The sequence below is a fragment of the Peromyscus leucopus genome, chromosome 7 (assembly GCF_004664715.2).
Source record: "Peromyscus leucopus breed LL Stock chromosome 7, UCI_PerLeu_2.1, whole genome shotgun sequence".
NCBI classification, from domain to species: Eukaryota; Metazoa; Chordata; class Mammalia; order Rodentia; family Cricetidae; genus Peromyscus; species Peromyscus leucopus.
The window spans coordinates 89,288,738-89,313,555 of record NC_051069.1 but is presented as its reverse complement, the minus strand read 5'-3'; the positions used below and the strand labels follow the sequence as shown (position 1 = coordinate 89,313,555).

General features: G+C 35.4%; 1 protein-coding gene across 2 annotated transcripts in view; it reads right to left on the bottom strand.

The window, feature by feature from the left end:
* Positions 1–24,818, bottom strand: part of Stag1 (stromal antigen 1) — a 333,420-nt gene that overhangs the window by 178,834 nt on the left and 129,768 nt on the right. The window contains exons 5-6 of one of the 2 annotated variants that reach the window (XM_028869949.2): positions 16,166–16,262; positions 699–775 (exon numbers count right to left, since the gene is read on the bottom strand). In XM_028869949.2, coding sequence (XP_028725782.1) covers positions 699–775; positions 16,166–16,262 — 174 coding nt within the window. The remainder of the gene's footprint in view (positions 1–698; positions 776–16,165; positions 16,263–24,818) is intronic. The other variant, XM_028869951.2, reaches the window with a different exon arrangement.

The window sequence follows — 24,818 nt, the reverse complement described above, 5'->3', positions numbered from 1 at the left end:
AAAATTAATCTAGAGAAGACAATCCTGTTAATGCTGAAAAAAAAATCTTTCAGGAAATAGAAGTCTTGAATAAGTGATGGATTTAAGAGAGTACACAGAGTCACTTTATCATAAATACAATATAAAAATTAAAGTGTGAAAGTGTTTCTGAATCGTATAATACATCAAAACTAGAAATTGTGATTAGTTCGTGAATAATAAGAATAGAAACATATACACTAAATGAAAATTAGAGCACTCAAGTAGCATGTTCCAAGTAGAAGCACACACACAAGTATTTGGAAAGTCTGGAAAGTGAGAAGATTCTGTACCATATAAGTTTTGAGAAATGCTTAATTAAATACAGTTAAGCAAAACTGTCTACACTAGAATTTCTAACAACCTTAAATAATATGTCGTAATAAACTCTAAGATAGGTTTATATACAACACTGCTCAAACTTATCCAACCTCTAATAAACCATTTTCCCTCTAAAGCATTTAACAAAGTTAACATTTCATGTTGGTAATAAATAAATGAAGTTGGGAATTGGAGATTGTCAGACTTAATGCAAGATGTTAACTTTAACTCAGGGCTTTATAAATGCTATTGTCTTCTTTTAAACACTAAGCAAAAAATTTTTTTTTGAACAATCAACATATATACTAAAGATTTAAAAGTATATGGAATCAATTTGTACAGATATTGGAATGTTATACCTCATCAAATTCTTCAGTCATTTTTCTGATGATTTCTGCATTCTGCATATTTCGAAACATCTCTATTCTGACAGTACCTGTGGAAAAATAGATTTTATAGTTAATCTTTATCTCACACTAAATATTAAGCCTAATCTGATCACTGTTTGAAAAGTTACATAAACTTATTTGGGTTTCCTGTTCATCTCAAAATTTTCCTTTAGTTAAAAAAAATTATGGGTATGCGTGTTTAGTCTATATGTAATGCCTTCAGGGGCCAGAAGAGGGTGTCTGATTCCCTAAAACAAGAATTACAGATTGTTGTACACCACCATGTGGATGCTGGAAGCCAAACCCAGGTAGGTCCTCTGGAAAAGTAGCCAATGCTCTTAACTGCTGAGCCATTTTCCAGCACCTCAAATTCTTTTTATACCATTTACTTTAAAAGAAATATAACACATTTTAATTAAATTTTTCTAAAACCAAGCCATTAAGTTTTATATAAAGATTAAAGATGAAAGCAAGTTATTTTTTTACTATTCTAATTCTTTTGTGTTACTTGATAGCTTAATTTTACCCCATCATATAATAATAAAATTTATTAATGTACTGACATGCATTTTTTGTTAATTTTGAAAAATGTTTATTTTTTAAAAGGTCAACATAATTTAGGGCTGGGGCAATATAGATCAGTGACAGAGCACTTGCATAGCACAGCATACATGTGTCCATAGTACAGTCCCCATTATGGCATCCAACCCCCTTCCCCTCCAAAAACATCAATGTAATTTTGAGACAGCGAATGGTGGTAGAATGTTTGTCTGGTATGCATGAAGCACCCTAGATTTGAGCTGTAGCATTGCATAAACAAGGAACAGTGGCACATAGCAAGTTCCAGGACAAACTAGACTGCATAAGGTGCCATCTCTAAAATCAAACACAAGACAAAAAAATATATATAATTTAAAGAAATTAAAAGCTTATAAAGAACACTGAAGCAGAGAATCTTGACCTAATTTTTTAAAAAAAGATTCGCCTTTATTTGTGTAAATGTAACATACTCAAAATTTTCATTCGTTTTGGGGGTGGTTGGGTAGGTGGCTCAGAGGAAAGGGCACTTGCTGCCAAGCCTGACCCTAGTTTCATCCCCTGGACCCACACAGTGAAAAGAGAGAACCAACTTTTACAAGTTGTCCTCTGACCCCCACATATAACATGGGGCATGCTCATACACACATAAATAAATAAGCAAATAAATAAATAATTATAATAATTCTTTTAGTCACAAGATTAACGCTTAAAAAAGGATGAAAGTCCTTAAAAACCAACCTTCAGGTTGACGCCCCTCCTCAGCAACCCCCAGCAATTCAAGCTCTTAGGAACTCATCCAATAACTATGAAAGTAGTAGCACTCACAAAAAATATACTAGGGAGAAAAGTACTCCACATGTGACCTGAAAACCAGATCATAAAAGCAACATAGTTCCACTTTTTTCTACGAGTTGTAGGGAACACCAAAGATACTGAGACTACAGAGACTCCCATAAGATGAAGTAAGGACTCTAGTCAAGAACAAAAGAGTAAGTCTTCTTGGAAAAAAGAAATATCCTCCCCTAGACAAAACTTACAATGACGGCGACACTGAGCAAAAAACTGAACATAACACTGTAAGACAAGGAGAATCAGAACTACTCCATCTGAGCTGATATTAAATTCTTGAACCACAGAAACAGTGATAATGATAAACAATTCTGCTTTTAACCAATAAACTACACAACTTATCAAAAAGCAATAAACATGTAGTATAGATTGCTCAGAGATTTAATGTACAATAACTAGAAAATATACATTTAAAAGAATTTGAAGTATTCTTTTTGTGTGTGTACAAATGTGGGAAGTATGTAAATATGTGCACATGAATATGTGCAGGTACAGTTAGGTGGAGGTCTGATACTGACATCTGGTCCACCTTTAACTGAGGCAGAACCTCACTGAATCTAGAACTCGGGATTTTGAGTAGTCTGGCTAGCCAGCTTGCTTCAGGGACTCCCTGTCTTCACTTCTTGCTGCTGGGATGACAGACAGGTGGGATTTCCTGCACACCCAGGATTTTATGTAGATTCTGGAGAGCTGAAACCCAGTTCTCATATATGTTCAGCATGTGTTTTCTCCAATGAGCCATCTCTCATGTTCATGGAAGGAAAAAGATGACATCAGCACCTTAACTTCAGGTGATTTTTATAAATGATTCAAGAATTTTATTACTACCTGTTTATTCAACAAAAACACAGTGATGAGAAAACTCAGACATAAATGGCCACAGGTGATAAATTACAGATGAATAAATTTAAAAAGAATAAAGATCCAACACGTGAACTAGCAAATTATATATTAATAAAAGGAAACAACTGATACACATGGTAATATTTATGGTTTTTCAATATAAAAGGTTGAAAAAACAGTGTCAAAACAGGAAAGGATGGACCCAGCAAGATGTCTAAGTTGGTGAAGGTGCCTACTGCCAGGACTGATGAAATGAGTTTGATATCTGAATCAGTGTGATGCCCACTGACTCCCACAGGCTGTCCACTGACTTCCATACATTTGTTGTGTCAAGTGCAGGTTCATCATATACCCACAGATGCACACGCACATAAAATAAGTAAATGAAAATGTAGTAACATTCCATTCATACAAATCTCCAAAACAGGGCCTAACGGAACACACCTTTAATCCTAGCACTGAGGAGGCAGAACAATATCTCTATGAATTTAAGACCAGACTTGTCTGCTTAGCGATATCTAGGCCACCCATACTGACATAGCGAAATCCCGTCTTACAAAAAAACCAAACAAACCAAAAAAAAAAAAAAAAAAAAAAAAAAACAAATCAAAAAAACAAAAAAACCTCTAAAGCAAGCAAACTATACTGATTAAGCTTAAAGTCACCTAGCATGACCAAGTGTACATGAAGAGTAGGAGAGCTAAGAGAAATTGGAATAAAATAAAAACTTCTCATAGATAGGAAAATACTATATATTATAACTGAAGAGGCATTAGGTAGTTATATGCAGTTATATAAAGTCATTCAGTAGAACACTAAAATGTGTCAATTTTAATATAATTTTATCTTTGTTCCACTGATTCTCCTAATTTTAAGAATATAGTCAAATCACTTATGGTAGATCCAGGAACTAGAAAAAAAATCATATTTGCTTAGAATACCTGTCCCCTGTGGTTCTTCCATCTAGTTCTGTAACTTAGAACTTTAGAAACATGAAAAACCTAAAACATTATAAATCTAACCTTGCCTGTCACTGGTTGTTTATAGCCTGGGGCAAGAAAAAGTATAGATAATGTGAACAATACTATTTCAATAATGACTTATACTTAGTGCTTTAAGATCCTGAGCACTGGAAATGATGCTCTATTCTATTTCCATAACTAATACCCCTAGTTCAAGCACAGTACTTTTACCTATATTTTCAATGAAATAGAGAAGCTCACAAAAAAAACACAAAAAACAAAAAACAAAAAAAACCCATCATTTCAAGTGCTAACATTAAGAGAGGGAGGAATGCCGGGCGGTGGTGGCGTACGCCTTTAATCCCAGAACTCGGGAGGCAGAGGCAGAGGCAGAGGCAGGGGGATCTCTGTGAATTGGAGGCCAGCCTGGGCTACAGAGTGAGTTCCAGGAAAGCCACAAAGCTACACAGAGAAACCCTGTCTCAAAAAACCAAAACCAAAACCAAAATAAAACACCATTACTCTTTTTATGGGGCTACAGTTACCCTGATACCCAAACAACACAAAGATGCAACAAAGAAAGAGAATTACAGAGCAATCTCTCTCATGAATATTGATACAAAAATACTCAACAAAATATTGACAAACTGAATCCAAGAACACATCAAGGGAGAAAAGAAAACAGTAACTAGCAAAGAAACCACTATGAAGAGTACCTCATGTTTCATACCTTTGTAGGGACTATAAAATGGAAATAACCTATTAATAACTCAAATGCCATGATGCTAAGGTATTATCTTTTTTTAACAAAGAAAACCCCCATGCATACTCCCACATGGATAATATTCTAAAGATTAGTCTTACTTTTTAACTGCTCATTCTTCTCCACAACATGACTAAATAAATGCCTTTGATAACATTATCTCTAGATTGCAACAACAGTCTTTTCTTGCCTTAATACTTTAACATTTTTAAAACTATATTAGTTGTTATAGCAGCTCTATATTGTATTTAGAGACAAGTTTCTCATTTCTTTCATTTGGTCATTTATCTGAGTAGACTTAGGTATTTTCAAAGTTCTATCCATTACACTACTGAATTCTGCACTTTCTAACATGGAAATATATATTTTATGCCCCAACTAATTCACTTATAAAGAGTACTGCAGACACCATGACATACTAAAATTTTCATTCCATTAGTTGTTTCAAAAATACCTAACATCCTGAGTTTTTTCTTATTGAAAGTTTCTTTTAGAGAAAAAAATTACATAACTGAACACTGGCAACAAAACTAAAGAAGCGATCTTAAGACATTTGCTTTGGGGCTTTTAAAATTTTCACATTCATATCTTTCTTCATATTATGTCAATGTGTGCGTGCACATGGGCCAGTGGGTGAGAATCAGAGGACAACTTGCAAAAGTCAGTTCTTTTCACTCCACCATATAGGTCCCAAGGATTAACTATAGGTTGCCAGACTTGACACCAAGCACCTTTACCTGCTGAGGTACCTCCTGGGCCTTATGTTATGGTTTATAAAGATGTGTATGTCTGCTTTGGCATGGTCATACATGCCGCCCATAATCTCAGGCCAACCAACTTATAGTGTTCTACATTCAAAGAAACATAAATATTGAAAACAAAGAAGGGAATTATTGAGATTAAATACCACTCTTTTAAATATTAAAAACTTACGAGAGAATCTCAAACTAATCATCTTATCACCACCATACACAAATGATTTATACACACACACACACACACACACACACACTTTTTGAAAAGAAATCCATAAAAGATTATTTGATAATATCTTTCCAGTAAGGTAATATTTCTAATAAAGAAAAGAATTTAAAATTTCTATTTTTAACAATAAATAATTCTCAAATTAGAAATAACAGCAGAAATCTAACAAATTGACAATAATTTAGGATAGTCTTGGTGGCGCATACCTGTAATCCCAGCACTCGGGCTTACACAGGAGGTTTCTGAGTTTGAGGTCATCTCAAGCTATAGAGCAAAACCTTATCTCCAAATAAAAACGATTAAAAATGATCGTGAGAGCAAGGCTTAGTGCAACCTCTGTGGTATGTAATTTTTCAAATAGCTAACAAAACTACAAATTCATAAATTCTTTGATACTGAGACTATACTTATAGCAAAGCATTCATAAAATTTTTAAATGTATAAAATAATTGACAAGTATTCTGTGAATCACTGTAAGAGCAAAAATGAAGAAAAACTCATATGCCATTATAAAGATCAGATTAGATAAATGTTAACAATGCTGACTTGTTAACAGTGGTAGCAGCAGTCAGCATCCCAGTGCTTACTATCTGATGTTAATACATTTAATTTACCCAACAGTCTCATGAGAATGTACTACTCTTTCTCTCAATGTACAGATGAAAAAACTAATACCTCTAATAGCAATTTGCAAACAAATTTTGCAAGCAATTGATCTACTTTGGCAGACTGGCTATTACTAACCACTACTTGTTCTTAACTATTAAGGGCTCCATTAAACTGTCAAAATACATTAATGTCATCTAGGATTGATAGAGAATAATGTGCAGAATACATTTGTATATTCCAAAAGATACTGAAATATATACTATATATGAAAATATTATTAAAAAGTTACGTAGTAAGCTGAAAAATCTGGTTACCTTCAGGAATAAGAAAACATGTGATTAACATTTGAGGAGGTAAGAAATATATAACATGTTTTTGAAACAACTCTAAGAATATATTACTCAAAGCAAAATACATATATGAATACATAAAAGAAAAATTTAAATACTAATCAGTAGAATAAATCCTTTTTAAAAAGATTTATTTTTATTATTATTTTTTAATGTGAGTATCTACATGTACACTGGGTGCATGCCTGGTGCCTGCAGGGGCCACAAGAGGATGACAAATCCCCTAGACTGGAGTTACAGATGGTTATGAGCCATCAAGTGGGCATGGGAGAACTGAACCAGGTCCTCTGCAGCTAACCACTGACCTATCTATCTCTACAGTGTTGCTTCTGGCTCCACTTTTATTTAACTTTTAAAAGATTAAGAAAATTTGCCAGTCGGTGGTAGCATACGACATTAATCCCAGCACTCAGGAGGTAGAGGCAGGAGGTCTCTGTGAGTTTGAGGCCAGCCTGGTCTCCAGAACGAGTTCCAGGACAGGCTCCAAAAGCTACATATAGAAACCTTGTCTCAAAAAACCAAAAACCCAAAACCACATACACACAAAAAGGTAATTCTTACTAATTATAGATATATAATGTTTGTCACAGGTCATGTGTAGAAACTTTGGCCTACTGTTTATTTGTGATTTTTGGAAAGTGCAAGAAATTTTAGAATGTGAGGTCTAACATGAGCAAACAGGTCACTATAGTTGATCCGGGGGGGGGATACACAGTTCTCTGGCCTCTTATTTTCTCTTTCTCTGTTTCCTGAATGCCATGATGTAAAGAGCCTATATCATACATTTCTACTGCTATTACACATTCAATGCCTTATCTAAAAGTAACAGAGACAGCCGGGCGGTGGTGGTGCACGCCTTTAATCCCAGCACTCGGGAGGCAGAGGCAGGCGGATCTCTGTTAGTTCGAGGCCAGCCTGGGCTACCAAGTGAGTTCCAGGAAAAGGTGCAAATCTATACAGAGAAACCCTGTCTCGAAAAACCAAAATAAAAAAAAAAAAAAAAAGTAACAGAGACAAATGACCATGAACTGAAAATTCTAAACGTTTATATCAAACTAAATTTTTCCTGGCTGTAATGAAAAATAAGAATGAGCTGGGCGGTAGTGGCGCATGCCTTTAATCCCAGCACCCAGGAAGCAGAGGCAGACAGATCTCTGTGATTTGAGGCCAACCTGGGTTATAGAGTGAGTTCCAGGAAAGGTGCAAAGCTACACAGAGAAATCCTGTCTTGAAAAACCAAAAAACAAACAAACAAACAAAAAGAATGAAGGGTTATGACTACAACAAAAGCTCATTATTGAGTTCAGAACCACTTAGAACTGGTTTGTGAAAGAAATCTGGAAGGGTTCAGACTAGAGGCCTAAAACGCTGTAAGAAATAAAGACTGGGAGGTTTTAGTGGCAACTGAGAAGACCAAAATACTGAGTGGAATGTGGAGAACAATGACTGCTCATGAGGAAACAGGACTCTACTTGTGAATTAGACTGTATCATGTTATATAAATAACACACACACACACACACACACACACACACACACACACACACAACCCTGTATTTTTTTTGTAATTTAAAGATGACAGAACAATAATTTGGTGTAGAGAAGTTCAAGGGAACTCAGAATTCAGGTGGTTGCATAGGTATTGTTAGTTTAGTAGTTGTTGATGAAAATGGGGGGGGGAGAGAATTGAAATGTCTTAGAAAACTTCGGTCAGTGAAAAAAAAAAAACCTGTAAATTGGAATTAACAATGGTCATTCAGAAGAGATTTGACAAACACTCTGCACCTGAACTATAGGACTATCTTCACGGCATTTCAAGAATAAGCCAGTTCTCACATAAGGCAAACTCAGGGATAATGTAAACTTCATCTCAAAGGCTCTCCCTTAAGAACTTTGCAAGGGAACACTGCTCACATAGAACCATCTAGAAGTTGTTTCCTCAAGATTACTTTACCATGTTCAGTTCCCCACACATTCAAGAGACTGTTGCAACCACAGTCTAAGCCTGGTTATGACTCAAGCTGTAGAGTAACAATGATCCATAGAACACAGTGCTGGTTCTTCAAGAATGCAGGAAGAAAGACTACAGAATCATAGACACATCCATCCACATTTAAAAGAAAATCAGGAAGATTGGACAATTTGTGACAAGTCTGTAATTCCTGCATGTAGCACCTAAGAAGGGTTGTACAACGCTAGGAGAATGAAGCTAAGATGCAATCAAAATGCCAGGATTTGGGATATTGGTCGTGGAAAACTGCAGGTAAAGTTGAATCAGAAAAAGGTGGGGAGAGGCAGGAGAAGGGAGTAGAGATAGAGAGGAAGAGAGGCTAGGGAAGAGAGGGGAGGGAAGGGGAGGGAGAATGGGAGGAAACTGTGAGCTACCAAAATGCAAGACTGGAGCTTCCCCAGTACAATGAACTTCTTCGTATTGTGTCATTATGTGCCTGGAAGTCAGATATGGATCTACAAGATTTAGCATTTGCCCAGCTGGGTTTCAGGTTTACTTTAGTCCCATCTACTTTCTAGGCTCCTATATCTATCTTTTTTAATGGAATTGTTTGCTCTATGCCACGAAATGTTGTAAGAACAGAAATTTCTTTTTGATAGTAAGGGTACTAAGAGGAAAGACTCAGGACTTGGATATCTGAGCAACACTGGAAATGGCAACACCACAGTGACTCTTTAGAAATAAGACTAACCACATTATGAAATCCCCATTAAAGGGTAGAAGGATATGGTTTGAAGAGGATATGTCCCTCATATGTTGAAACCTTGATCTGCAGCTTAGGGAGCTACTTTTTCAGACATATTAAAGATTCGAGCAGGAAGTGGATCTCTGAGGGTGTTAACTTTGGGGTTCATCTGGCTCTGAGCCCTTTCTGTCACCACTCCTGTCGAATTTCTGGCCTCCATGAACTGAGAAGCCTCTGCGACAATTGTCAGCTGACAAATTCTGCTTTTCTTTGATTTCAAAGAAGTAGTCACCCAACCATGAACTAAAACAAAGAACTAAACCATGAACAAAAATAAATCTTTCCTGACTTTCATTTCACAGCAAGGGAAGTAACACTAACAAAATGTATACAAAGGCACCAGTGGAGTCTTTATGTGTGCACATTGAAGGGTAGAAGTATGAAAACCAAACACAAGTTTACCATATGAAAAAAGATGAATTAAAAAAAGTTCAAAACTAAAAGTGAAACATATCCTTTGATAATTATCACTATGTACAATAATAAAGTTTAGTGGTGACAATAATAATCACAACACAGAGTAAAAAGAAGTTACATTTCTTTGGAATACACTTTGGTTACAAGATCTTTGAAATAACACATGGTAGTGTTTTTCAGCTCCACTAGCTATTAGCCATGGGAAACTGCAAAAAATGGACATAATCTCAAGAAACTCAAATACCTTTTTTTTAGTTAACTGCCTTTTTTGTTTTTTTTTTCCTGTAAATGACATGACTTCATTCTTATTACGGCTGAAAAAAAAATCCTGCTGCATGGTATGTAGACTTTCAAGTCTTTGTGTAATGTCTAAAAGTGGTAGAGTTGGGTTATATAGTAGTGTCTCAGTGTGTCTCTCTCTCTCTCTCTCTCTCTCTCTCTCTCTCTCTCTCTCTCTCTCTCTCTCTCGGCATTCTCAAGAGAGTATGAAAGGGCTCCCATTTGTCCACTTCCTTGTCAATATCTGCTATGTTTTCTTGACAACTGACATTATGACTGGATTGAGATGGAATTTCAATGCATACTTCATTTGCATTTCCATAATGGAAAACCATACTAAAATTTGTTTTTATGTTTATGAGGGCCATTTGTAGCCCATCTTTTGAGAGCTATGTGTTCATTTCACTAGTCTATTAAGTGACTGGGTTGTTTGAGATATCTAACTCTGAAGGTGAGGATAGGGCCACAGCAAAGAACTTCAATTCCTAGATCCTGGAGAGTGTATAGCACATTGAAATTTAAAATATTTGCAGAAAAAAACAAAACAAAACATAAAAAACTCTTTGATATTGTGTCTGCAGTTCGTAAAAAGTTCATTCAATCCTGAGCTGCCAATTTCAACCACTCTATTTTTACCATTACTTAACTTGAAATTCATAAAGTGATAGGACATTTACATGGGTTGCAGGTTTGGGTAAAACTCTTAGTACCTCCCTAGAACATAATGGAACTCGGATCTTATGTGTATTTCCAGGTGAAAATAGTGTTTAGAAAATGAGTCCTGCCTTTTTTTCTTAGAACCAGAAAGTCATTCCAGCGAATGTCTAACCACTCCTACCTACAGTGTTCACATCCAGAGTAGAGGGGATTAGGCTCAACAGAACTAGATACCCTTATCCAAAATACCTTATATTTACCAGATTAAAGAGAATGGAATGAAGAAGTAAGCAGGAAGAAATATGGAATCCAGTAAACTGTCTCACAGGTATATATGTAAACCTTATTATAGTCTGGAGAACTGGAATTGTCTTCTTTGATGCTTCTGCCCATTTTAAGCTTTACTTTCCCTAGGTCCGATGTCAGCCACAGTAGGAACCTTAACCTTTGTATCTGTCCAACTAAAAATAAAAGTGCATAAAGGTAACAGTTACATAAAGAAATAAAAGATAGGAGACTAAACACAGGCAAATTCTTGCTATACTTGATAGTATAACAGTATTTCAAATAACATTTTAATTTCTAGTTTTTATGATATAACATTGCATACTCAGAACTACTGACACCTAGGCATGATGAAATATACTAACACTGTCTAGTACACTAGCAAAAAGCATTCCAAACAGTAAAGGCCTTTCAAGTATTCTATGTACGAATCAGCCTTTTGTTTAAAAGATTAGTTTTCTAGATCCATCCATTTGCCTGCAAACCTCATGATGTCATTGTTTTTCTCTGCTGAGTAGTATTCCATTGTGTATATGTACCATATTTTATTTATCCATTCTTCAGTTGAAGAGCATCTAGGTTGTTTCCAGGTTCTGGCTATTACAAACAATGCTGATATGAACATAGCTGAGCAAGTGCTCTTGTGGTATGATTGAGCATTTCTTGGGTATATGCCCAAGAGTGGTATAGCTGGATCTTGGGGGAGATTGATTCCCAATTTTCTAAGAAAGCGCCATATTGATTTCCAAAGTGGTTGTACAAGCTTGCATTCCCACAAGCAGTGGAGGAGAGTTCCCCTAGTTACACATGAGAAAAGGAAAAAACAAACTGCTAGAGAGGCCCACAGAAATTCACAAAGATACCCCCACAATAGACTGCTGGCAATGGTCGAGAGACAGCTCGAACTGACCTACTCTGGTGATGGGATGGCCAAACACCCTAACAGTCGTGCCAGAAACCCCATTCAAGGACTGAGGAATCTGGATGCAGAGATCCACGGCTAGGCCCCAGGTGGAGCTCTGGGAGTCTAATTAGCGAGAAAGAGGAGGTTTATATGAGCAAGAATTGTTGAAACCAAGGTTGGATAAAGCACAGGGACAAATAGCCAAATGAATGGAAACACATGAACTATGAAGCAAAGGCTGAGGGGCCCCCAACTGGATCAGGCCCTCTGAATAGGTGAGACAGTTGGCTTGATCTGTTTGGGAGGCATCTAGGCAGTGGTACCGGGTCCTGTGCTCATTGCATGAGTTGGCTGTTTGAAATCTGGAACTTAGGCAGGGACGCTTGGCTCAGTCTGGGAGGAGGGGACTGGACCTGCCTGGACTGAGTCTACCAGGTCGTCCTCAGTCCTCGGGGGAGGGGGGCAGGAGGGGGTAGAACAAGGGAATCCGTGGCTGATATGTAGAGCTGAATGGTATTGTAAAATAAGATAAAAGGAAAAATAAATAAATAAAACACTAAATGTATGTCTTAGACCTAAACATTAAAAAAAAAAAAAGATTAGAGTTACAGATTCTTAATAAATATTACCTGACATTGAGATGTTGAAGGGATACTACAATCATATGACAGAACCAACTTTTGTTAGATTCTCTCTTTCCTTTTCCATCCTTCCCTCTCTCCACCCCTTGTTTCTTTCATTTTTACTTTATCTAGACCCATACAGACGAATCAAAATAAAAGAGAAAGATTGCTGACAAGTATCAATGAACTGGTAGAGGAAACCTCAGGAAAAGGGAAGTAGATCTAAACTACTAAAACTAACAAGGATTCACTAAAGAAATACCCACATATAGTAAATTCAGGGTTTACTAATTATACCATAATGCAATGACTAAAAAGGGAAGCTGGGAGAAATGCAGAAAAAAGGGCACTTACTCTGGTTGCTTTCCAACAAATAATTCAAACAAAATTCGTTAAATATCTTGGGTGCATGTGAACTACTTGGGTTATGTGTGAATGGGGGAAAATAAAAAATTATTATGATAATATTTTATAAAATAGGTAATAATTTATAATGTCATAAAGGTTGTGATTGTACGTCTGTCTCTAGATGGCAGTCTATACTTTGTAACACTGCTAGTTAAAAATATGAACACATTCCTTCCTTGGTAAGTATGAAGGTGGTTATACATTATATTGGTAAATTGGCATTTGTTTAGGTTCACTGAGAAACTGGCTCTGTTATGTGGGTTCTCCCAGCCATCCCAATGGTTCAGACCCAAACATGTTTGTCTCAAAGTGTCCTCCAAAGTTCCTTCTCTGGGAATGGGCTGGGTCTCCTAACTGTGACAGGAAGCAGAGAACAGCAAAACAGCACAAGAGTAAAATATTACTATTATTACCTCATGCCATAAGAAGTACTGCAGTGACTAAGAAAAGCTAAAGTTCAGCCATGGGAAGTTGAGTTATAAAGAGAACTGAATCAAGAACTTCAGGAGCTGTATGAACTTTCCCAAGTGGTTCCTTTTGGATGTTATCTCTATCTGTTAGAATTTGTTTTACTTGGAAGCATCACTCAAAAGGATATTCTGCTGTACCCAGGACTCTACTAAGAATTCTAGCTGACTGCCTTAAAGGGACTTCTCCAATTTCTAAATTAGTACCCACCCATAAGATGTTCTAGTCCTCCTTCCTCCTCCTCCCCTTCCCTATTTATCCCTTAATAAACCTGCTAAAATGATGGCCAAACTCTGGACCACATAAAACTGTGATAGATAAAATAAGTGTACAAAAAGGAAAAAAAAATCACATATTGGCATGTAATGTGTGATTATCAGTTATCTAGTCTTTCAGGACTGTACAAGGGACACTATATCTACATAGAATAGACAACTCATTAAATGTTAATTTAGCAAATTTTAAAATTTGGTTGACTGGTGATATGTAATCCAGGCCTGAAAGCAAACATTGTCCTACAGACAGTCAAAGATATTCAAATATTTCCCCAAATCTTAAAACAACCCCATCTTCAGTGCTCAAGATCTTTATATAAGAGACAAAAGAAATGAATCAATTTACATTTTAAAATGTCAGTAAACTCCCTGTTCTCTGCTTCTAAAATGGTTCAAAACAAGTTTAATACTCCAACACATAAACCCGTATTAAAATTCTAGGATTATATGATAGCATAAAAAGTAAATGTACCAGAATGTGGGTCCAAACACAAGCATGGGAAGAGACAAAAATATCCCCTGGGTGTCTTCTAGGAACAGAGTGTTGTAGAAGAATATACCCTCATCATATGCTCAGTCTGATAGCTAAAAAGAAAACCCAACCTAGAATCCCACGCATAGACCCCTAGGCCCAATCCAACCATAGGCCAGAAGGACATCCTTAACTTTGCCAGGTACTACATGGTATCCTGTGACAATGACTCCAGGCAGAAATCCCCTGAAACAGTTGGTCACACCATATACCAAGACCTTCCACATCTAAAGCATCTTTCAAATGACCCCAGATAGCATCTCACACACCTTCACCAGAGGATAGCATGATATCCTGCTTCCTGTATCCATGAAGCACTGGCAATTTGCACTGTGACCCCCTAACCCTGTCACTCAAGGACCACCTATAGAACCTAGACATAGAACCTAGATAGTCCTCTAAAGAATTCTGGACATTAGCAGAGTAATATTCTAAACCTACAGAAGGACTGCTCCTAAAATGAAAGGTCAAATTTTTCTCTAGCTGAGCTGGGAACACTTCAGAAACCTCATTCAAATATTAAGAGTTGCCCCGCAAACTGTATCCAGAGCACCATGTACCTAATCCACAATCTGACAAAATATGGTAGTAACTAACACTCTTTTAACAAAGGTGAGACCAGAAAGCCAGGCCAATAAACACCACCAATAACCTAACTCCAGATGCCTAGATCCCATCGCAAAAAACATATGCAATACAACACATACACACACACACACTCACATAACCAGTTTGTCTCTTCCAGAAATCTGAACCACCCAGTGTTGATACACCCTGAGAAAAGCAACTTAGTTAACACATAATACAATTTCACAACACAGATCTATAACCATTATAAAAATTTTTTGTTTGTTTTGCCATATTCTTGATTTGTTTGGTTTTATCTTTATTATTGTTATTATTATTACTTTAGATGTTTGTTTATATTCTAATAAGAAAGTGTAGATTTGGGTGGGTGGGAAAGTGGGGGGGAGCTGGGGAAGTATACTGTATAAAAAAAACTTTTAACTTAAAAAAAAGACAATGATTTTGAAACACCAATTAAAAAAATATTCAAGAAACTCAAAGAGAATATAAATAAATGCCAAGATGAAGACCACAAAGCAAAAACAGCTGAATAAAATAATGAAAAATAATGAAGGTGTAAAAATAGAATTGAATAAAGAGAATCTCTAAAGAAAAGGCAAGCTTCAATAAAATGCAAAAACAAAAACTCAGAAAGGCAAACCAAACATTCAAAGGAGAGCCTCACCTACAGACTAGATCGAGTAAGTGGAAGAGAGAATAATCAGGTCTTAAAGACAAGTTAGAAGAACAAGATCACACATTTCAAAAGAAAACATTAAAACTAAGAAAACCCATGAAAGGACTCTGGGACACTATAAAAAAATAAATCAATAAATCACAGGTGCAGAAGAGAAGAAACACAGTCAAAGGCATAAGAATATTTTCAACCAAATCACAAAAGAGAACGTCCCAAATCTAAGGAAGGAGATGCCTATCAGGGTGAAAGAGCCATACACAGAACACCAAACAGACAGGACCGGAAAACAAGCTCCCCACTGAAAATAATATGTATTAGTATCTTTTCAATTACCCCTAATAATTCTCATTTCAATAAAACATTAAATGTACTGAAACAAAGAAATAAAATTATCCATCACACTCATTTTGTCAAAAATGAAGATAGACAAAAATGAATGGTAAAATTTATGATAAAAAAATTCATAAATAGTAATTCTCAGTTTTTCTTGAAGATTTTGAAAGAGATACAGAAGTGTGTTCCCATTTAGACAGGTAACACTGACCAGGAAAAGAAGAGTAAGTACCCTGAAAACACTACCAACCATCTACTCTGCTAAAAATGATCCAAACACAATTCCAGGGGCAGATGACAGGTTCAATAAACAGCATTTATTTTACAACTGTGTACCTCGACATCCTGAACACTGGATAAAAAAGTTGATTAAATCCAGAAGTGCGATGTCCCTGTCTTGTTTATATGATTCAATCCAGTCATCCACCACGGACTGTAGAAAAAAAATACAAAAATAATTTAAAAAGATTAACAATACACTAAACAGATTTTTTTTAAAGTTTGTGTGTATGTGAAATTAACTGAGACAATCACTTACCTGAAGCTATTGTTCTGTTGTCAAACAAAAGCAGACTTCTCTATTTATAAGACTAATAAGAGGTTCATTACTAGAGCTCAAAGATTTATTTACAATAAAGCAAAATACAAAGCTGACATTAAAAATCCCATCGAGGTTACTAATGATTAAACAAACATTTTAAAACATATATGATAAATATCAAAATTAACTTATACATAGATACGAGATTTCTAAGTTCAGCAAACTTAATCCATTAGTAGTGTACACAAAGAATGCATACCAAGTGTAACAAACATTTTTTTAAGTAATGTAAGGATGGTTCAGTATTTGTAAATTAAATAACTGAATCAAAACTATAAGAAGAAAAATTGCTGTACTACTAGATCTCAACGTGTCTAATAAAATCACTGACATCAATAGTCCCCAAAATTTTTACGATAAAATGGGGCTTATATATGGGTTCTACTTTAAAAAAGACAAAAACAAAATGATTTTGCTGTTGAAATCCTTAAGCTACTTCAAAAAACCAGGAAAGGCAACCATTCAATGTAGCTATTATATCTGTATGAAATGCCAACATTAGTGAAACACTGGTAAAAAACAGTGGCAGGTAATAAGAATACCAAAATCTAGCTTTCTTCAATGGTGTACCTACAAGTTGCTCATGATCTCCCCACTCATTCTTAATTCTATTATGTAATCCTAGTTGATCTCTGCTTCACCAAAAAGGGAGGGGATTCCAGGGGAGGGAAAGGAAGAAGAAGAGGGGAGGGAAAGAAAAAAGTAGGATTGTGATTAGCTGGGAAGATGATAGGATCAGGAGCAGTGAGGATAATGGTAGACAAGGATCATTTGATTATATACACATAGAAAACTGTCAGAACCAAAGCCAGGCAGTGGTGGCACACGTCTTTAATCCCAGCACTCAGGAGGCAGAGGTAGGCAGATCTTTTTGAGTTCGAGGCCATCCTGGTCTACAGAATGAATTCTAGGACAGCCAGGGCTACACAGAGAAACTCTGTCTCAAAAAATGGGGGAAAAAAGTATCAAAATGAGCCAGGCGGTGGTGGCGCACACCTTTAATCCCAGCACTCGGGAGGCAGAGCCAGGCGGATCTCTGTGAGTTCGAGGCCAGCCTGGGCTACCAAGTGAGCTCCAGGAAAGGCGCAAAGCTACACAGAGAAACCCTGTCTCGGAAAACCAAAAAAAAAAAAAAAAGTATCAAAATGATATTCATCATTATATATATGTAAAATAAAAACAATAATAATAAGAGGACCAAAGTCTACAAAAGTGATCAGGCAGATTAGTAACAATGACAAGATAGCTAGCTAAAAATTAATGTACAAAGTAACTTCATAAAATTAGCATTAGTTGGAAAACTAGACTGCAACCAAATATAGATCTAAAACTTCTAGAGAAAAGTAAATTTTATAAGTCACACAGCATACAGAAAATAAGTTTAGAAAGAAGTATCATGTCCTGAATTTCATTTAAAGTTTTAGTATTAGATCAATAAAGTCTGTTTATCTAATATTAAAAAAACCCTAACATCTTAATTGCCATTCTAATTAAAATTGCTTGGGATTTTATTGAGCAGAGGTGGTTATATAGTTTCAAACAAAATGTATAAAATAAAAACATTTTAATTGTTCACCAAAATTAATTTATATGAAATGACATGCATAAAATTAAATGACATATTGAGGAAATTCTACAAATGAAAATGTATAATCAGAACCAGATAAGAACATAAAACATTTCCAGAATTGAAACATCTTCTCAAGCTCCCTTCTCATAGGTAACCCTCTCCAGCCCCAAAGTGAACTATTATAGTGATGTTTATAACCAAAAATTAGTTTGAGATGAGTAATTTTTAAAGTTCATATACGGTATGCAACGTCCTTTCAAGAAAAACTGTATCAGAAACATGTATTCATCCACATGTTGTTGTTCTTGGTGGTGGTGATGGTGTGTGTGTATGTGTGTGTGTGTGTGTGTGTGTGTGTGTGTGTGTGTGTGTGTGTGTGTGTGTGTTCGTGTGTGTTCTATTTCTTTTTAAGACAGTTTCTGGTGTCGCTATGCAGCACTGGCTAGCATGGAATTTGCTGTGCAAAACAAAATGGCCTTGAAGACCTTTGCCTGCTTAGTGCGGTGATTAAAATTATGTTTTAACAATTTCTGCTTGCATTGTTTATTGTTTGTTTTTCAATGTCAGTGATTTCTTTCATTGCAAAAACAAATCAATTTGTTTCCTAAACTTATATTAATGATATTTCCAAATTGGGAGTATTACAAACCAAATTACTATGAACATGACTATATACACCCTTTGGTGTTGGTATATTATTTTCTATTTTAAACATACCTAGAAGACTTGTTAATACACAGAATAAACACAAGATCTCATAGTTTCTTTTGTATTGCTGTGATAAAAAAAATATACCCTAAACTAAGAGGAAAAGGGTGATTTGCTCACAGTATTGTTTCAGTACATCATTTCAGGGAAGACAAAGCAGGAGGAACTTGGCCCATCTACTCACATTGCATTAACTGTTAAATACAGAGAGCAACGAATTAATACACATACACTACTGCTCAACTTGTCCTCGTCTCTTCACTCAGTTTATGGCCCAGTCCATGAAATGGTGCAACCAGCATTCAGGATGACTCTTCAGAACTTAATACAATTATGAAAATCCCTTACAGGCATGTCCACAGACCAACCTAATCCAAGCAATTCCACATTCAGATTCCTTTCCAAGATAATCCTAGAATGTCTCAAGTGGACAATTAAAACCAACCATCACACAAGTATTACCAGATTATGCAAACCCAAACCAAAACATGTAAAATATATAGTAGACAGTTTTATTCTACCAATAATGAAAAAGATCCAGTATTGTCTGGTTACTAAAGGTCTCATATCAATACAAACACTATATATTTTCAATCCTTTTAACTTAAGCTACATGGTTGGTTATGGTTTTCCTTTCAGGACTCCCTATTGAGAAGAACCTTCTTTCAAATGAAGAGAAGATTTTCGGACTTAAAACTGCTCTCTACCTTGTTCACCGTTGATGCAGGGAGGAGGGCTGGGTCCTACCTCAACTGAATGTACCAGCTTTGCTGTCTCCCCATAGAAGAATTTACCCTTTTGGAGGAGAGGATGAGTGATGGGTTGGGATGGGGGGGTGGCTAGGTGGGGGTGGGAGAAGGGATGAGAGAGGGATCTGTGGTTGGTATGTAAAATGAATAAAAAATTTTGAAATAAAAAAAATTAATAAAAAAATTGTCCGCCTGGAGCATCACTAAGCAGTTTTGTTTTAGAAGTTAACAAAAAATTAGATTATGGTGGTAAAAGAGGTTAAAATCCTCAGCTCTACTTAATGTGGCAGGCACTATGAGCTAAAAGTGAGAACTAGAAGTGGACAGAGCTAAGTGTGGCTTTTAAGATACAAAGTCCAAGTCAAAAACAAAAATTAAAAAATGCTTTATGGCACCAGGCAGTGGTGACATACACCTATGATCCCAGCAGAATCTGGTGAATCTCTGAGTTCAAGGCCAGCCTGGTCTACAGACCAAGTTCCAGGACAGCCAGGGCTACACAGAAAAACCCTGTCTCAAAAAACAAAACAAACAAACTTAAAAAGCATTATGGTATAGGTAATAAAATGGAGTATAAAGGTCATTTCTATAATGACCTAACATTGTGAAGGAACACTATACATTACTTTTTAATTCCCAAAGTTATCGCATCAATTTATGCTATTATGATTTACATACAAATTCCCAAAACATTATGGAAGAATGAGGGAGACTGTAGCACTGAAACTTGTAGCACAAGTATGAAAACTTACTAGAAACCCACTGAATACAGAATACATCAGAAATAATAGATGAACAACCAAAAAAAGTACCATACAGAGAAAACTTAAGCTATCACAAAGCAGATAATTCAATCTTAGAAAGGAAAAACTAATTTTATAAATAAAATATGCTGAAATAATAGGCTAACTTATCCAGAAATGCATGAAATTATGCCATTAAAAAGCTCATAGGAAAGTGTGAAGTGACAGGATTCTAAGTAACTAAGGCCCAGAGAGCAAACATCCTGTGTGGATTTGGAAGCATTATCAAGTGTTGATATAAAGAGGAAAGCAAGGGTAGGGAGAACAGAGTCAGGGGTGGGTGGAGGCATGTATCTATACAAGATACCTCACAATCAAATTGCTGAAAGGGTGTAAGAAAGAGGAAAAGTCTTATACAGCCAGAAGGTACATATGGGGGAGCAAATGAAAAAAATCAAGGCACATCTCACATTAAATACAATGTAAGCTCATGAATAATTAATAAAATATTTTAAAAGAAAAATCTACACAGGATTATTTTAATCTAAACCATATAAAATATATCTTTCAAATAAAAGAAAGATGAAATTTTGCAGAATTTCTGAGCATGGTGATGTACACCTTTAATCCCCAAGGTCAAAAGGATGAGGCAAGAGGACGTGAATTTAAACTCCCTGGTTCTCAACTGAGACATCTTGTCAGGACGGGCAGACTAGGCTAAATATCTAAATGAAAAAATAAGAGGTGTGTGTGTATGTGTGTGTGTGTGTGTCTGTGTGTGTGTGTGTGTAAACGACTGGACTAAAGACTTCATGAAAGAATATGTCTAGATTATTTTATCTGTGCAAATTTCGGTGGTAAGAATAAATGAGGTCAAGAAGTATATTATGTATGTTACAGTACCCCCACAAAATGTTATCCTCTAGAAATGACAGAGAAGCTATACCCATGATGTCACATCAACATGACTTCCTAAACAAGACCTGAAAAAATATAACACCAATGACCATGCTAATATGGAAGGGAGAAATCTCATGGGGGTCTCAAGCCTAGACAAATAAGAGGCAGCTAAGAAATACTGAGAGTAGGAGAAATAATTTTCCTCAGGGAAAAGTCCCAAACTAATGTTGTCTAAAACCAAGTGGTCAGCTATGAAATCATATACACAGACATATAACATTACATGGCTTGAACAGATTGAGTTGTAGTTATATATTTATGAATATATATACACATGTGTATATAACAACAATCAAAGAAACGAAGGCCATGGATTTGGGGGGAGGAGGGCTTGGGAAAGGTTGGAGGAATGAAAGGGAAAGGGAAAGCATCATAATTACATTTTAATTAAATTATTTAAACATCCTCCTCTTTAAAAAAACCCTCCCTATGAGGTTTGACAAAGGAGGAAAAGCTTTCTTTGAATCTACTTTATTCATCTTATTCACAGGCTATACATTATACATATGTTGTTTCATTCAAAAGTTTTTCTTTTATTTTCATGTTTCAAAAAAATTATAGGATATTTTAAAGAATTTCCAAGGGCAGTCGCCTGACTCATCATTATTCAGATGGAATAAATTACATATTTCAAAGAGAGGTACACTGCTGAGAGAATTGATTAAATATCATTCAAATAAACAATAAAAAGTTACAGATGGCTATATGTGTAATGCATCTGAAAAATGTGCAGTTGACATGGGAGATATGTCTTTTAAAGATTATTCTAGGATTAGCCAAACATATATTTAAGACATACAGCATAAAACTACAATTTTTACAGTATATGCTATTTCATTACACAAACTTACTTTCCACACTTATATATTCTAGAATGATGCAATATTTTGAGGCAAAAGCAAAATAGTTGAATGAATACATATAAAGCTCCTTCAGTTGGTGAGAGGAATTCATAAATGGAGTTTTATACCATTTATAACTTCTAATTGAATTAACCTTGATATAATATTACAGTAAGCCGACTGGGATCCTCTCTATCGGGTGAAAGAAAATGAGTGGAAAAATAGCAGTCTAGAAATAGCACTGTAAGAGTAGCTAAGCCAGTTTTTTCTTCAAATCCACCAAAGACCACTTCCATATACCAGCATTCAGTCTACCACCAACACTCAGTCTTCCACTACTTTTTCACTATAAACATGAGACATGAAGGATGTCATTAACACAACAAACTCTATATACAAAAGAAACAGTTATTATTAGCTTTGTTATACAAGCCACTTATTCTCTGGAAGACAACTAGATTAGATAAATTCTTGCCAACTTACTGCTCCCTTATACTGTATTATTGCACCAATACTCAAAACAAAACAAACAAAACCCTTGCCTTTAATGATAGTCATGATGGCAACTATCTGTAATTCTACCACTGGGGAGGCTGAGGCAAGAGATTTATGATTTTAAGGACAACCTGGGCTAAAAAAAGGCCAGCTTAAGCTACACAGTGACTCCCATTTCAAAATTTTTCAGCTTGTCCAAGAGTTTGAAAATTTCAGTTCAATCTTTCCATTCCTTCTCTTTGAGCCCAATAGTTGATATGATCATTGACACTTTGTGATTATCAAGAACATTGACTACAATTTATACAATGAACTAACTACGTAATACACACAAAAAAGGCATTTGAATGAGTAAAAACAGGCTATAATAAAAATATAATAACAAAAGATATGCTGTGCAAAACTGACCATAACAAACTTGATATGGCTATATTAATATCTGACAGGACAGAAATAAAGGACAAAGAACTTTATCAAACAAAGATTTCTAAAGAAGAGCATATTCATTAGAAAACTGTAACAGGGGTTGGGGATTTAGCTCAGTGGTAGAGCACTTGCCTAGTAAGTGCAAGGCCCTGGGTTCGGTCCTCAGCTCAGAATAAAAAACAAGACAGAAAAAGCAAGGCTCGATTTAAAAACAAACAAACAAACAAAACTGGAACAATCCTAAACTTGTATATACTAGATAACAAGAGCCTCAAAAGACATGAAACAAAGTTGAACTGTTGGAAGAAATAAGGAGAGTCACAATCATGGCTGAGATTATTTTTTTCACCCATCTCTTGATAACTGATAAAAGCATAAAAAAAAAAAAACAACCACAAAAAGTATTGAGTATAAAGAAGATAAAAATAACATTACCAATAAATACAACCTGGTTGATATGCACGGAACATAAAACTGACTATTATAGAATAGACATGGAATTCACAAAAGAACACTGTAACCCAGATATCTATATGGATTGTCTCTATTTCTAGGTTAGAAAAAAGTATCCAGGACAATTCTGATTACCCATTAATAAGTTTATTTAAATAGGATTATAGACACACAATTATTCTGGAACCTAAACTACAATTCCACTGATTTTTCTTCTACCATCAGTAGAAAATAAAAATCATAAAAAAAAATCATTTCATAGAAAAGTTTTCTAAGTCACATTTGGAAATGGTACATATTATTTCAGCTAACACTTAACAAGTATGTATTAAGTAGGTATATCTGGATTAAGAGAAGTGAAGAAATGTTTCTCTGCCAGTAGCATCCCTGAATTTTCTTTATATGAAGTAAAATAAAAAATAAAAATTTGATACATAGATATTTCTTTCTGCCAAAATCAGACCTTCTGGCTACTGATATTACATGCACTCTTCCTGTCAATGAAAATAGGTAAGTACTGTGGGTATTAGACCTTACTTTATTTAAATGACTATAAAAAAGTGTTTCACTAAATTATAATTCATTAGTGTGGTAGAATAAAATGTTGCTAGGACTATTAGCACAAATGATAAAATGTTTTTTCACAGTAAGTACAATGTATGTAATTCTATTTTTAAAACAAATTTACATGCAGAGACATGCAAGAAGACATAAAAAGTTCAAAGAACAATACTCATGTTTTATGTTCTCAAATCATCCGAAGTACTATTAATTTAAGACTTAAAAACATAAAGGTCATAAAGAGGTACCCAAAAAACTTACTACAGGTGACAAGAATGACATTTTTCTATAATTATCTTACTGTACTAGAGGACAGAATAAAAATCAGTATTATGCCTTTTTCCTAAGGAATTTGAGGAGATTAGGAAGAAAAATGCAAAACTTGAGAGAGAAAACAAAGCCAAAGCTATAAGGAGAACATATGTGAGAAACAGTTTGACAGTAGCAGTTAAATATTGAATCTTACTTTAAGGTGCCTAATAGCATAACCATCAATTCAGTCCACCCATCTGTGCAGTCTACACTGAGACCTTAACTCTGTCAATATACATTTTTCTGTAAACTATTTCACAGGGTTAAGTAGGCAAGAACAGACAGAATTAATATTCTATAGTGATGCTAAAGAGTAGATTCATTTGCTTTGCAACAAGACAAGCAGATGATCAAGATAACATTGTAGCTTGCAAACTCAAGATCCTACTTTAACCTTAAGTCATATTTAAAGCTCTGTTTTAGCCCTGATGCATACTGAAACCCATGAACACATCTCTCAACATTAATATTAGAAGATCTTGAGCTATACATGAATTTTGTTATTAGAGAACAAACAAAGTGAATTCAGATTTATGAAACAATAAAAGCTGCCTAACCTAAGCTAGCTC